Source organism: Bos mutus, chromosome 15 (genome assembly GCF_027580195.1).
Source record: "Bos mutus isolate GX-2022 chromosome 15, NWIPB_WYAK_1.1, whole genome shotgun sequence".
Lineage (NCBI taxonomy): Eukaryota > Metazoa > Chordata > Mammalia > Artiodactyla > Bovidae > Bos > Bos mutus.
In genome coordinates this window covers 63,101,755-63,113,817 of record NC_091631.1, presented here as the reverse complement: position 1 = coordinate 63,113,817, position 12,063 = coordinate 63,101,755, and the positions used below count along the sequence as shown (strand labels likewise).

The 12,063-nt window shown below is 37.6% G+C and overlaps 1 protein-coding gene across 1 annotated transcript in view; it reads left to right on the top strand.

The window, feature by feature from the left end:
- Positions 1-12,063, top strand: part of GUCY1A2 (guanylate cyclase 1 soluble subunit alpha 2) — a 500,240-nt gene that overhangs the window by 415,506 nt on the left and 72,671 nt on the right. The window contains exon 7 of the mRNA XM_070384284.1: positions 1,244-1,398. Coding sequence (XP_070240385.1) covers positions 1,244-1,398 — 155 coding nt within the window. The remainder of the gene's footprint in view (positions 1-1,243; positions 1,399-12,063) is intronic.

Genomic DNA, 12,063 nt, shown 5'->3' with positions numbered 1-12,063 from the left:
AAGTCAATTCATGTTATCTAACCAAAAATTACTAGGCAGAAAAGCTGAAAAATATAACCCATAATAATGAGAAAAATTTATCAATCAAAATTGACACAGAACTGGAGCCTATGGTAGAATTAGTAGGCAAAAGTATTAAAACAGTTATTTTACTAGTATTCTGTATGTTCAAAAATTAATTTGATACCTGAAAGATTTTTTTAAATGTTCAAATTGAATGTTGAGAAATGAAAATCTCAATATCTAAAAAGAAAAATGCACTGGATGTGATTAGCAAAAGATAAGGTTTTACAAAGAGAAGATTAGTAAATTTAGAAATAGAAATCTAAAGTAGAGATGAAAATATTTTAAATGAACAGATAAAAAGAAATATAAACATTTAATTTACAATTATGTTTAATGCTATGAAGGAAAAAGGAAGGTTTTATGCGAGAATAACTGGAGGGAGAACATTTAGAGCATATTAGGTACAAATAAACCTGATTTAACATAAAACACAATTGGATTCATGTAGAAAATTAAATGTGTTTTTTCTTATAATAAACCATTCATTGATTTTTTTCCCACAACATCTGTGTTCACTGATAGTATAATAGTCCAGATATGGCTGATAAAAATAACTAAGACCCCCAGTTCCTGACTTTGAGAAGGTAGGAGTCTAATAGTTCAGCAGTACCTAGACAGTGTATTAAAAGGCAGAGACATCATTTTGCCGACAAAGGTCTGCATAGTTAAAGCTATGGCTTTTCCAGTAGTCATATGTGGCTGTGAGAGTTGGACCATAAAGAAGACTGAGCACCAAAGAATTGATGCTTTCAAGTTGCAGCACTTGTGAGCACTCTTGAGAGTCCCTTGGACAGGAAGGAGATCAAACAAGTCAATCTCAAAAGAAATCAACCCTTTCAGATTCATTGGAAGGACTGATGCTGAAGCTGAAGTTCCAGTACTTTGGTCACCTGATGCAAAGGGCCGACTCACTGGAAAAGACCCTGATTCTGGGAAAGATTAAGGGGAAGGAGTGGGTGAAATGGTTGGATGGCACCACTGACTCAGTGGACATGAGTTTGACCAAACTCTGGGAGATGTTGAAGGACAGGGAAGACTGGCATGCTGCAGTCCATGGGGTCACAAAGAGTTGGACATGACCTAGCAGCTGAACAACAGTAACAACCTCTCATTAAAATAATTGCATACCAAATGAAAACATAAGCATACCCTTTTTCTTTTTCCTTTTCTTTTTTAGATGAGGATAGGCATTCACTCAGGCTCTGTGCTGGCTGGAGTTGTTGGGGTAAGAATGCCACGATATTGCCTGTTTGGAAATAATGTCACGCTGGCAAGCAAATTCGAATCAGGAAGTCACCCTCGACGCATCAATGTCAGCCCAACCACTTACCAGTAAGTGTTCTTTGCCATTGCCTAATGCTAATAGCCTGTCACTTGTGACACTCTATTTTTTCTTGACCCTGTTATTCTCTAATAGATCCATCCAGTCTGAAAGATAGCAATTACGACACAAAATTTAAATTGCACCCTAAGAAAGGACCCAGAAAACTTGACTTGATTGAGAGGTAGATCAGGTTTGTCATTTCCCACAGTCTCTGTCCTTCTTAGGTATTCCTGTTTAAAATACAGGAGAGAAAATATTAAGAGTCTGCATCACACTGGAAATTCTAATACTTTCAAAATGTTCCTCAATGTTTATAAAAGTCATTTGACTTTGGATATAAAGATATTTGTCTCTTTTATTTTTCTGGATAGTGAATATAAATAGGGACTCTAAATATATACTGGGTACAGAGTAAAACTTCAAACTTTATCTATCTTAAAGGTCATATCTGACAACTCTACACATTTCGACAGCTGAAATAAACTTTATTTTGTGCCTGGTAGATGTCATCTCACCCACTAGATATTAAGCTCCATATGGGCAGAGACCAAGTCTGTTCACCACTATATCTCCAAAACTTAAAAAAAATTTTAGCACATAATGAGCCCTCTATAAATATTTATCAAATTAGTGAACAAATGCATTGGTAAGATAAACATCTCTATACTAAGAAAGCAGTATGAATATCTCCTGATTGGTTTTGGCTAAATGTTAGGTAATGTGTGTGTGTGTCTGTGTGTTTAAGTCACTCAGTCGTGTCTGACTCTTTGCGACCTCATGGACTATACAGTCCATGGTGCATGGAATTCTCCAGGCCAGAATACTGGAGTGGGTAGCCTTTCCCTTCTCCGGGGGATCTTCCCAACCCGGGGATCAAACCCAGGTCTGCCACATTGTAGGCGGATTCTTTACTAGCTGAGCTACAAGGGAAGACCAATGTTAAGTAAGCTTTGGTGTAAAAACTGTTTCACTAATTCCATGATTTAAATGACTCAGATATCACGTTCTTAAAACTGTAAAGTAGAAATAGTGCCAAAGATATTTTTTATTAACATGGCTACCACGTTTACTCAGGTTAACAACAACAGCAAAAATCCCAGGAGCAGAAAGCTTAAATATATATATAATAAATGTTGGTTTATAATAAGAAACAAAATGGTGGTATTTTGAAATTTTTGATACCACATCTATATAAAAGGAAATTAAGTTTTTTTAGATGAAAGATAAATATTTCCTGATTCCTGAGGAGCACATGAGAAAGGGAAGAAATTACAAATATAAAAGCAAGAAAATGTTTCCTAAGAACTACATGTCAAAAAAAAAAAAAAAAAAAAGAACCACATGTCATTTTAGGGTATTTATGTAAGGGTATTGCCTCTTTTCAGTTTCTCCCAATTTTTCTGACACAATTTGGGGCATAATATAGATGATGTCACAAAGATTTCCATGTTAAACCTCTTCAAAAGCTTCAGCACTGATCTGAAGCTTCTCTAGATCTGTGTACTTTGGGCTCTAGACCACAGGGTAAGGAAAATTCCTGAAGATCAACCCCCAAACATATATCCTTTTACCATGGTTATGATTTTTCCCATCATGGAGCTAATATTTATGTTTCCTGTTTGTATAAGTCAGTGTAGATTTACAGAAACTCCATTATTTAAAAACTGATGTGTAAAGAATGGATCAACCATGCAAGGAGCTCATACCCTAAGCTTAACTGTCATTGCTCTAGCTGGCTTTATTTACATGTAACTAATAAAGGAAACCCCACAAGTCACACAGAGTCTGAGCATTTTGGTGCTGTCTTTAAATTTTCATAATCTTTATCACATTGATGGAAGTTTGTAATGATACTTGGTGATCTATAATGTCTAAAAAATTGAATCATTTCAAATATAGTAAGCATTGAAACATTTTATTCTATTATGATATGCCCCACCTCCAACAACTTCCCCCTGAGAAAAACATAAATGGGGCATAGGTCAATACGTTGGGCTGCCATCTGTGTAGACTGTAAAAGATACTGTCTCCTACTGGTCCCAAATCTTGTAATTTCTACTAATACTTTATTTAATATTCCAAGCACTATGATAGGCACTAATGTTACAACAATAAACAGCATAAATATGATCTCCATCTTCATGGAGGAGACCACAAATCAAAAGGTAAATGTATGAAAGTAAACACTTTTTTACAATAGACTAGTACTGAGGTCAAGAAACCCTGAACACAGTATTAGAATAAGAGGAGGAGTAGACTAAAATAAGGATGAAGAAAGAGATAGACTGAAATCAGACCAACTGAAGCTATAATACATGTTAAGAAGTTTCAATTTGATTTGCATTTCTCTGATAATGAGTGATGTTGAGCATCTTTTCATGTGTTTGTTAGCCATCTGTATGTCTTCTTTGGAGAAATGTCTATTTAGATCTTTGGCCCATTTTTTGATTGGGTCATTTATTTTTCTGGAGTTGAGCTGTAGGAGTTGCTTGTATATTTTTGAGATTAGTTGTTTGTCGGTTGCTTCATTTGCTATTATTTTCTCCCATTCTGAAGGCTGTCTTTTCACCTTGCTAATAGTTTCCTTTGATGTGCAGAAGCTTTTAAGGTTAATTAGGTCCCATTTGTTTATTTTTGCTTTTATTTCCAATATTCTGGGAGGTGGGTCATAGAGGATCCTGCTGTGATGTATGTCAGAGAGTGTTTTGCCTATGTTCTCCTCTAGGAGTTTTATAGTTTCTGGTCTTACGTTGAGATCTTTAATCCATTTTGAGTTTATTTTTGTATATGGTGTTAGAAAGTGTTCTAGTTTCATTCTTTTACAAGTGGTTGACCAGACTTCCCAGCACCACTTGTTAAAGAGATTGTCTTTAATCCACTGTATATTCTTGCCTCCTTTGTCAAAGATAAGGTGTCCATATGTGTGTGGATTTATCTCTGGGCTTTCTATTTTGTTCCATTGATCTATATTTCTGTCTTTGTGCCAGTACCATACTGTCTTGATAACTGTGGCTTTGTAGTAGAGCCTGAAGTCAGGTAGGTTGATTCCTCCAGTTCCATTCTTCTTTCTCAAGATCGCTTTGGCTATTCGAGGTTTTTTGTCTTTCCATACAAATTGTGAAATTATTTGTTCTAGCTCTGTGAAGAATACTGTTGGTAGCTTGATAGGGATTGCATTGAATCTATAAATTGCTTTGGGTAGTATACTCATTTTCACTATATTGATTCTTCCAATCCATGAACATGGTATATTTCTCCATCTATTAGTGTCCTCTTTGATTTCTTTCACCAGTGATTTATAGTTTTCTATATATAGGTCTTTAGTTTCTTTAGGTAGATATATTCCTAAGTATTTTATTCTTTTTGTTGCAATGGTGAATGGAATTGTTTCCTTAATTTCTCTGTTTTCTCATTATTAGTGTATAGGAATGCAAGGGATTTCTGTGTGTTGATTTTATATCCTGCAACTTTACTATAATCATTGATTAGTTCTAGTAATTTTCTAGTGGAGTCTTTAGGGTTTTCTATGTAGAGGATCATGTCATCTGCAAATAGTGAGAGTTTTACTTCTTCTTTTTCCAATTTGGATTCCTTTTATTTCTTTTTCTGCTCTGATTGCTGTAGCCAAAATTTCCAAAACTATGTTGAATAGTAATGGTGAAAGTGGGCACCCTTGTCTTGTTCCTGACTTTAGAGGAAATGCTTTCAATTTTTCACCATTGAGGATAATGTTTGCTGTGGGTTTGTCATATATAGCTTTTATTATGTTGAGGTATGTTCCTTCTATTCCTGCTTTCTGGAGAGTTTTATCATAAATGGATGTTGAATTTTGTCAAAGGCTTTCTCTGCATCTATTGAGATAATCATATGGTTTTTGTTTTCAATTTGTTGATGTGGTGTATTACATTGATTGATTTATGGATATTGAAGAATCCTTGCATCCCTGGGATAAAGCCCACTTGGTCATGGTGTATGATCTTTTTAATGTGTTGTTGGATTCTGATTGCTAGAATTTTGTTTAGGATTTTTGCATCTATGTTCATCAGTGATATTGGCCTGTAGTTTTCTTTTTGTGTGGGATCTTTGTCAGGTTTTGGTATTAGGGTGATGGTGGCCTCATAGAATGAGTTTGGAAGTTTACCTTCCTCTGCAATTTTCTGGAAGAGTTTAAGCAGGATAGGTGTTAGCTCTTCTCTGAATTTTTTGGTAGAATTCAGCTGTGAAGCCGTCTGGACCTGGGCTTTTGTTTGCTGGAAGATTTTTGATTACAGTTTCAATTTCCGTGCTTGTGATGGGTCTGTTAAGGTTTTCTTTTCTTCCTGGTCGAGTTTTGGAAAGTTGTACTTGTCTAAGAATTTGTCCATTTCTTCCTCGTTGTCCATTTTATTGGCATATAATTGTTGATAATAGTCTCTTATGATCCTTTGTATTTCTATGTTGTCTGTTGTGATCTCTCCACTGTCATTTCTAATTTTATTGATTTGATTTTTCTCCCTTTGTTTCTTGATGAGTCTGGCTAATGGTTTGTCAATTTTATTTATCCTTTCAAAGAACCAGCTTTTGGCTTTGTTGATTTTTGCTATGGTCTCTTTTGTTTCTTTTGCATTTATTTCTGCTCTAATTTTTAAGATTCCTTTCCTTCTACTAACCCTGGGGTTCTTCATTTCTTCCTTTTCTAGTTGCTTTAGGTGTAGAGTTAGGTTATTTATTTGACTTTTTTCTTGCTTCTTGAGGTGTGCCTGTATTGCTATGAACTTTCCCCTTAGGACTGCTTTTACTGTGTCCCACAGGTTTTGGGTTGTTGTGTTTTCATTTTCATTCGTTTCTATGCAAATTTTGATTTCTTTTTTGATTTCTTCTGTGATTTGTTGGTTATTCAGCAGCGTGTTGTTCAGCCTCCATATGTTGGAATTTTTAATAGTTTTTCTCCTGTAATTGAGATCTAATCTTACTGCATTGTGGTCAGAAAAGATGCTTGGAATGATTTCTATTTTTTTGAATTTACCAAGGCTAGCTTTATGGCCCAGGATGTGATCTATCCTGGAGAAGGTTCCATGTGCGCTTGAGAAAAAGCGCACACCATTTCACACCAGTCAGAATGGCTGCGATCCAAAAGTCTACAAATAATAAATTCTGGAGAGGGTGTGGAGAAAAGGGAACCCGCTTACACTGTTGGTGGGAATGCAAACTAGTACAGCCACTAAGGAGAACAGTGTGGAGATTCCTTAAAAAACTGGAAATAGAACTGCCTTATGATCCAGCAATCCCACTGCTGGGCATACACACTGAGGAAACCAGAAGAGAAAGAGACACGTGTACCCCAATGTTCATCGCAGCACTGTTTATAATAGCCAGGACATGGAAGCAACCTAGATGTCCATCAGCAGATGAATGGATAAGAAAGCTGTGGTACATATACACAATGGAGTATTACTCAGCCATTAAAAAGAATACATTTGAATCAGTTCTAATGAGGTGGATGAAACTGGAGCCTATTATACAGAGTGAAGTAAGCCAGAAGGAAAAACATAAATACAGTATACTAACGCATATATATGGAATTTAGAAAGATGGTAACGATAACCCTGTATACGAGACAGCAAAAGAGACACTGATGTATAGAACAGTCTTATGGACTCTGTGGGAGAGGGAGAGGGTGGGAAGATTTGGGAGAATGGCATTGAAACATGTGAAATGTCATGTATGAAACGAGATGCCAGTCCAGGTTCAGTGCACGATGCTGGATGCTTGGGGCTGGTGCGCTGGGATGGCCCAGGGGGATGGTATGGGGAGGGGGGAGGGAGGAGGGTTCAGGATGGGGAGCACGTAATTATTTTGAATTAAAATTAAAGAAAAAAAAAAAGACAAAAAAATAAAGAAAAAAGTTTTCTCATGCTAAAAAAAAAAAAAAAAAAAAAGTTTCAATTTAACCCTAAGAGCAAAGAAAGACATTGAAGAGTTATAAGCATAGGTGTGACTTGGCCAGATTTGTACTTTAAAAAGATTTCCAAGGTTGTAAAAAAGAGAACAGATTAGGAAGGGCACCAATCCAGTGATTGAAAGGAAGTAGTCATTCTCATTTCCTTGATGGAAATGTGGCTAATTACTGAGATCCTAGAATCCAAACTATTTGATGTTTCAACTTGTCTTCCCATGTTTTAGAAGAGCAGTTGGACCAGTGACTGTTAACATCCATTTTTATCTGCATGCTGCGTGCTAAGTCACTTCAGTCGTGTCTGACTCTTTGCAACCCTATGGACTGTAACCTGCCAGGCTTCTCTGTTCATGGGATTCTCCAGGCAAAAGATTGGAGTCGGTTGTCATGCCCTTCTCCAGGGGATCTTCCCCACCCAGGGATCAAACCCATGTCTTTTATGTCTCCTGCATTGGAAGATGGGTTCTTTACCACTAGGGCCACCTGAGAAGCCCATTTTCATCTGAAAGTGAAAGTCGCTCAGACATGTCCAACTCTTTGCGACCCCATGGACTATACAGTCCATGGAATTCTCCAGGCCAGAATACTGGAGTGGGTAGACTTTCCCTTCTCAGGGGATCTTCCCAACCCAAGGATTGAACCCTGGTCTCCCACATTGCAGGCAGATTCTTTACCAGCTGAGCCTCAAGGGAAGCCCAAGAATGCTGGAGTGGGTAGCCTATCCCTTCAGCGGATCTTCCCAATCTAGGAATCAAGCAGGGTCTCCTGCATTGCAGGCAGATTCTTTACTAACTGAACTATCAGGGAAGCCTTTATCCCCCGCTTGGAAACCATCAAAAACAATTTACTTTGGTTCTTGATAAGTTTCTAGAACACTAAATATAGGTATATGATCTCAGTTGACTGGGTTTTCAGATTATGGATGTATTTGTGACTAATACAGAAAGCACATTTGTGCTTTCTTTTGGTTTTATACATACCAATTACACTTCAGCTATGTACAATTGTTCTATTTCACATAGTATAGGTGACTTATGAATCCACAGGTATAGAGTATACTTCCCTTTCCATTTTACTCACAGTGAAATGCCTGATGGACTTTTCAGGGACATTCCCTATGAGGAAATATAAACATAAAACTGAAGTTAAAGCAAATAGGAATTTGTGAAATAAAACTAAGTATTAAGCTCCTAAGAGCTGGAAATTTCCAATTGTACTTCCTGAATTAAATGCTGTAAAGTGTCCAATATTGGCTGGTTATTTTGAAATTTTCAGACAAGTTTTTTAAAAAAATTTTTTAACATTTTAATTTTATTGGAGTATACTTGGTTTACAGTGTTGTGGTAGTTTCAGATGTACAGCAAAGTGATTCAGCTATATGTATAAATATATTCATCCTTTTTTAGATTCTTTCTCATATAGGTTATCACAGAATATTTGATAGTTTCCTGTGTCTTGCTGGTTATGAGTTTCCTATGTCTTGTTGGTTATCTATCTTATATATAGTATAGTGTATGTGTTCATCCCAAGTTCCTGATTTGTTCCCCCATGCCCCACATTTCCATTTGATAACTGTAAGTTTGTTTTCAATATCATTAAGCCTGCTTCTATTCTGTAAATAAATTTATTTGTATCTTTTTAAAAACTAGATTCCATATGTAAGTATACCTTATGTACCACCTCTTTATTCATTCCTCTGTTGATGAACATTTTGCTTACTTCAATGACATGGCTATTTGTAAATACTGCTGCAGTGAACATTGGGGTGCATGTATGCTTTTGGATTATGGTTTTCTATGGATATTTGCCCAAAAGTGAGATTGCTAGGTCATATGGTAGTTCTATTTTTAGCTTTTTGAGGAACCTCCATACTGTTCTCCATAGTGGTTGTACCAATTTACATTCTCACCAACAGTATAGAAGGGTTCCCTTTTCTCCATACCCTCTCCAGCATTATTTGTATATTTTTTTGACAAATTCTTTTAATTGGAGTATAGTTGCTTTACAATACTGTGTTAGTTTCTGCTGTACAACAAAGTGAATCAGATCAGCTATAGGTATATATATCCCCTCCTTCTTGGACCTCCTGTCCACTTCTTCCCCAACCCACCCATCTAGGTCATCACAGAGCACCAAGCTAAGCAACTTGTGCTACAGAGCAGGTTCCCACTAGCTCTCTATTTTACACATGGTAAAGTGTATGTGTCTCTTTTAATCTCCCAATTGATCTCACCATCACCTTCTCCACCTATATCCACATGTCTCTTTTCAACATCTGCATCTCTAATCCTGCCCTGCAAATAGGTTCATCTATACTAGTTTTCTAAGGGATTCCTGCACACAGTAGTAGACATAATGGTCATCTGAGTTAAATTCACCCATTCCAGTCCATTTTAGTTCGCTGATTCCTAGTATGTCAACGTTCACTCTTGCCATCTCTTGTTTGACCACTTCCAATTTGCCTTGATTCATGGACCAAGATAATCACCATGGTGTGATCACTCACCTAGAGCCAGACATCCTGGAATGTGAAGTCAAGTGAGCCTTATGAAGCATCACTATGGACAAAGCTAGCAGAGGTGATGGAATTCCAGGTGAGCTATTTCAAATCCTAAAAGATGATGCTGTGAAAGTGCTGCCCTCAATATGCCAACAAATTTGAAAAACTCAGCAGTGGTCACAGGACTGGAAAAGGTCAGTTTTCATTCCAATCCCAAAGAAAGGCAATACCAAAGAATGCTCAAACTACTGCACAATTGCACTCATCTCACACGCTAGTAAAGTAATGCTCAAAAGTCTCCAAGCCAGGCTTCAGCAATACGTGAACAGTGAACTTCCTGATGTTCAAGCTGGTTTTACAAAAGGCAGAGGAACCAGAAATCAAATTGCCAACATTCGCTGGATCATCGAAAAAGCAAGAGAGTTCCAGAAAAACATCTATTTCTGCTTTATTGACTATGCCAAAGCCTTTGACTGTGTGGATCACAATAAACTGTGGAAAATTCTGAAAGAGATGGGAATACCAGATCACCTGACCTGCCTCTTGAGAAACCTATATGCAAGTCAGGAAGCAACAGTTAGAACCAGACATGGAGCAACAGACTGGTTCCAAATAGGAAAAGGAGTACGTCAAGGCTGTATATTCTCACCCTGCTATTTAACTTATATGCAGAGTACATCATGAGAAATGCTGGGCTGGATGAAGCACAAGCTGGAATCAAGATTGCCGGGAGAATTATCAATAACCTCAATAATATGCAGATGACACCACCCTTATGGCAGAAAGTGAAGAGGAACTAAAAAGCCTCTTGATGAAGGGGAAAGAGGAGAGTGAAAAAGTTGGCTTAAAGCTCAACACTCAGAAAACGAAGATCATGGCATCTGGTCCCATCACTTCATGGGAAATAGATGGGGAAACAGTGGAAACAGTGTCAGACTTTATTTTGGGGGGCTCAAAATCACTGCAGATGATGATTGCAGCCATGAAATTAAAAGACACTTACTTCTTGGAAGAAAAGTTATGACCAACCTAGACAGCATATTTAAAAGCAGAGACATTATTTTGCCAACAAAGGTCCATCTACTCAAGCCTATGGTTTTTCCAGTGGTCATGTATGGATGTGAGAGTTGGACTGTGAAGAAGGCTTTGCACCGAAAAATTGATGCTTTTGAAGTGTGGTGTTGGAGAAGACTCTTGAGAGTCCCTTGGACTGCAAGGAGATCCAACCAGTCCATTCTGAAGGAGATTAGCCCTGGGATTTCTTTGGAAGGAATGATGCTAAAGCTGAAACTCCAGTACTTTGGCCACCTCATGCGAAGAGTTGACTCATTGGAAAAGACTCTGATGCTGGGAGTGATTGGGGGCAGGAGGAGAAGGGGATGACAGAGGATGAGATGGCTGGATGGCATCACTAACTTGATGGACGTGAGTCTGAGTGAACTCTGGGAGTTGGTGATGGACAGGGAGGCCTGGCATGCTGCGATTCATGGGGTCACAAAGAGTTGGACAAGAGTGAGCAACTGAACTGAACTGAACTGATACTAGTTTTCTAGATTCCAAATATATGCATTAATGTATGATATTTTTTTCTCTCTCTTTGCCTTGTTTCTTCTGTATGACAGTCTCTAGGTATAGCCACATCTCTGAAAATGGCACTATTTTGCTCCTTTAAATGGCTAAGTAATATTCCATTGTGTATGTGTAACAAATCTTCTTCATCCAATCTTCTGTTGATGGCCATTTAGGCTGCCACCATGTCCTGCCTATTATAAATAGTGCTGCAATGAATATTGTTATACATGTGTCTTTTTGCATTGTGGTTTTATCAGAATATATAACCAAGAATGGATTTCTGGGTTATATGGGACTTTTATTTTTATTTTTATTATTTTTTTAATTTATTTTATTTAATTTTTTAACTTCACAGTATTGTATTGGTTTTGCCATATATCAACATGAATCCACCACAGGTATACCTGTGTTCCCCATCTTGAACCCTCCTCCCTTCTCCCTCCCCATACCATCCTTCTGGGTCACCCAGTGCACCAACCCCAAGCATCCAGTATCCTGCATCGAACCTGGACTGGTGACTCGTTTCATATATGATATTATACATGTTTCAAAGCCATTCTCCCAAATCATCCCACCCTCTCCCTCTCCCACAGAGTCCAAAAGACTGTTCTATACATCTGTGTCTCTTTTGCTGTCTTGCATACAGGGTTATTGTTACCATCTTTC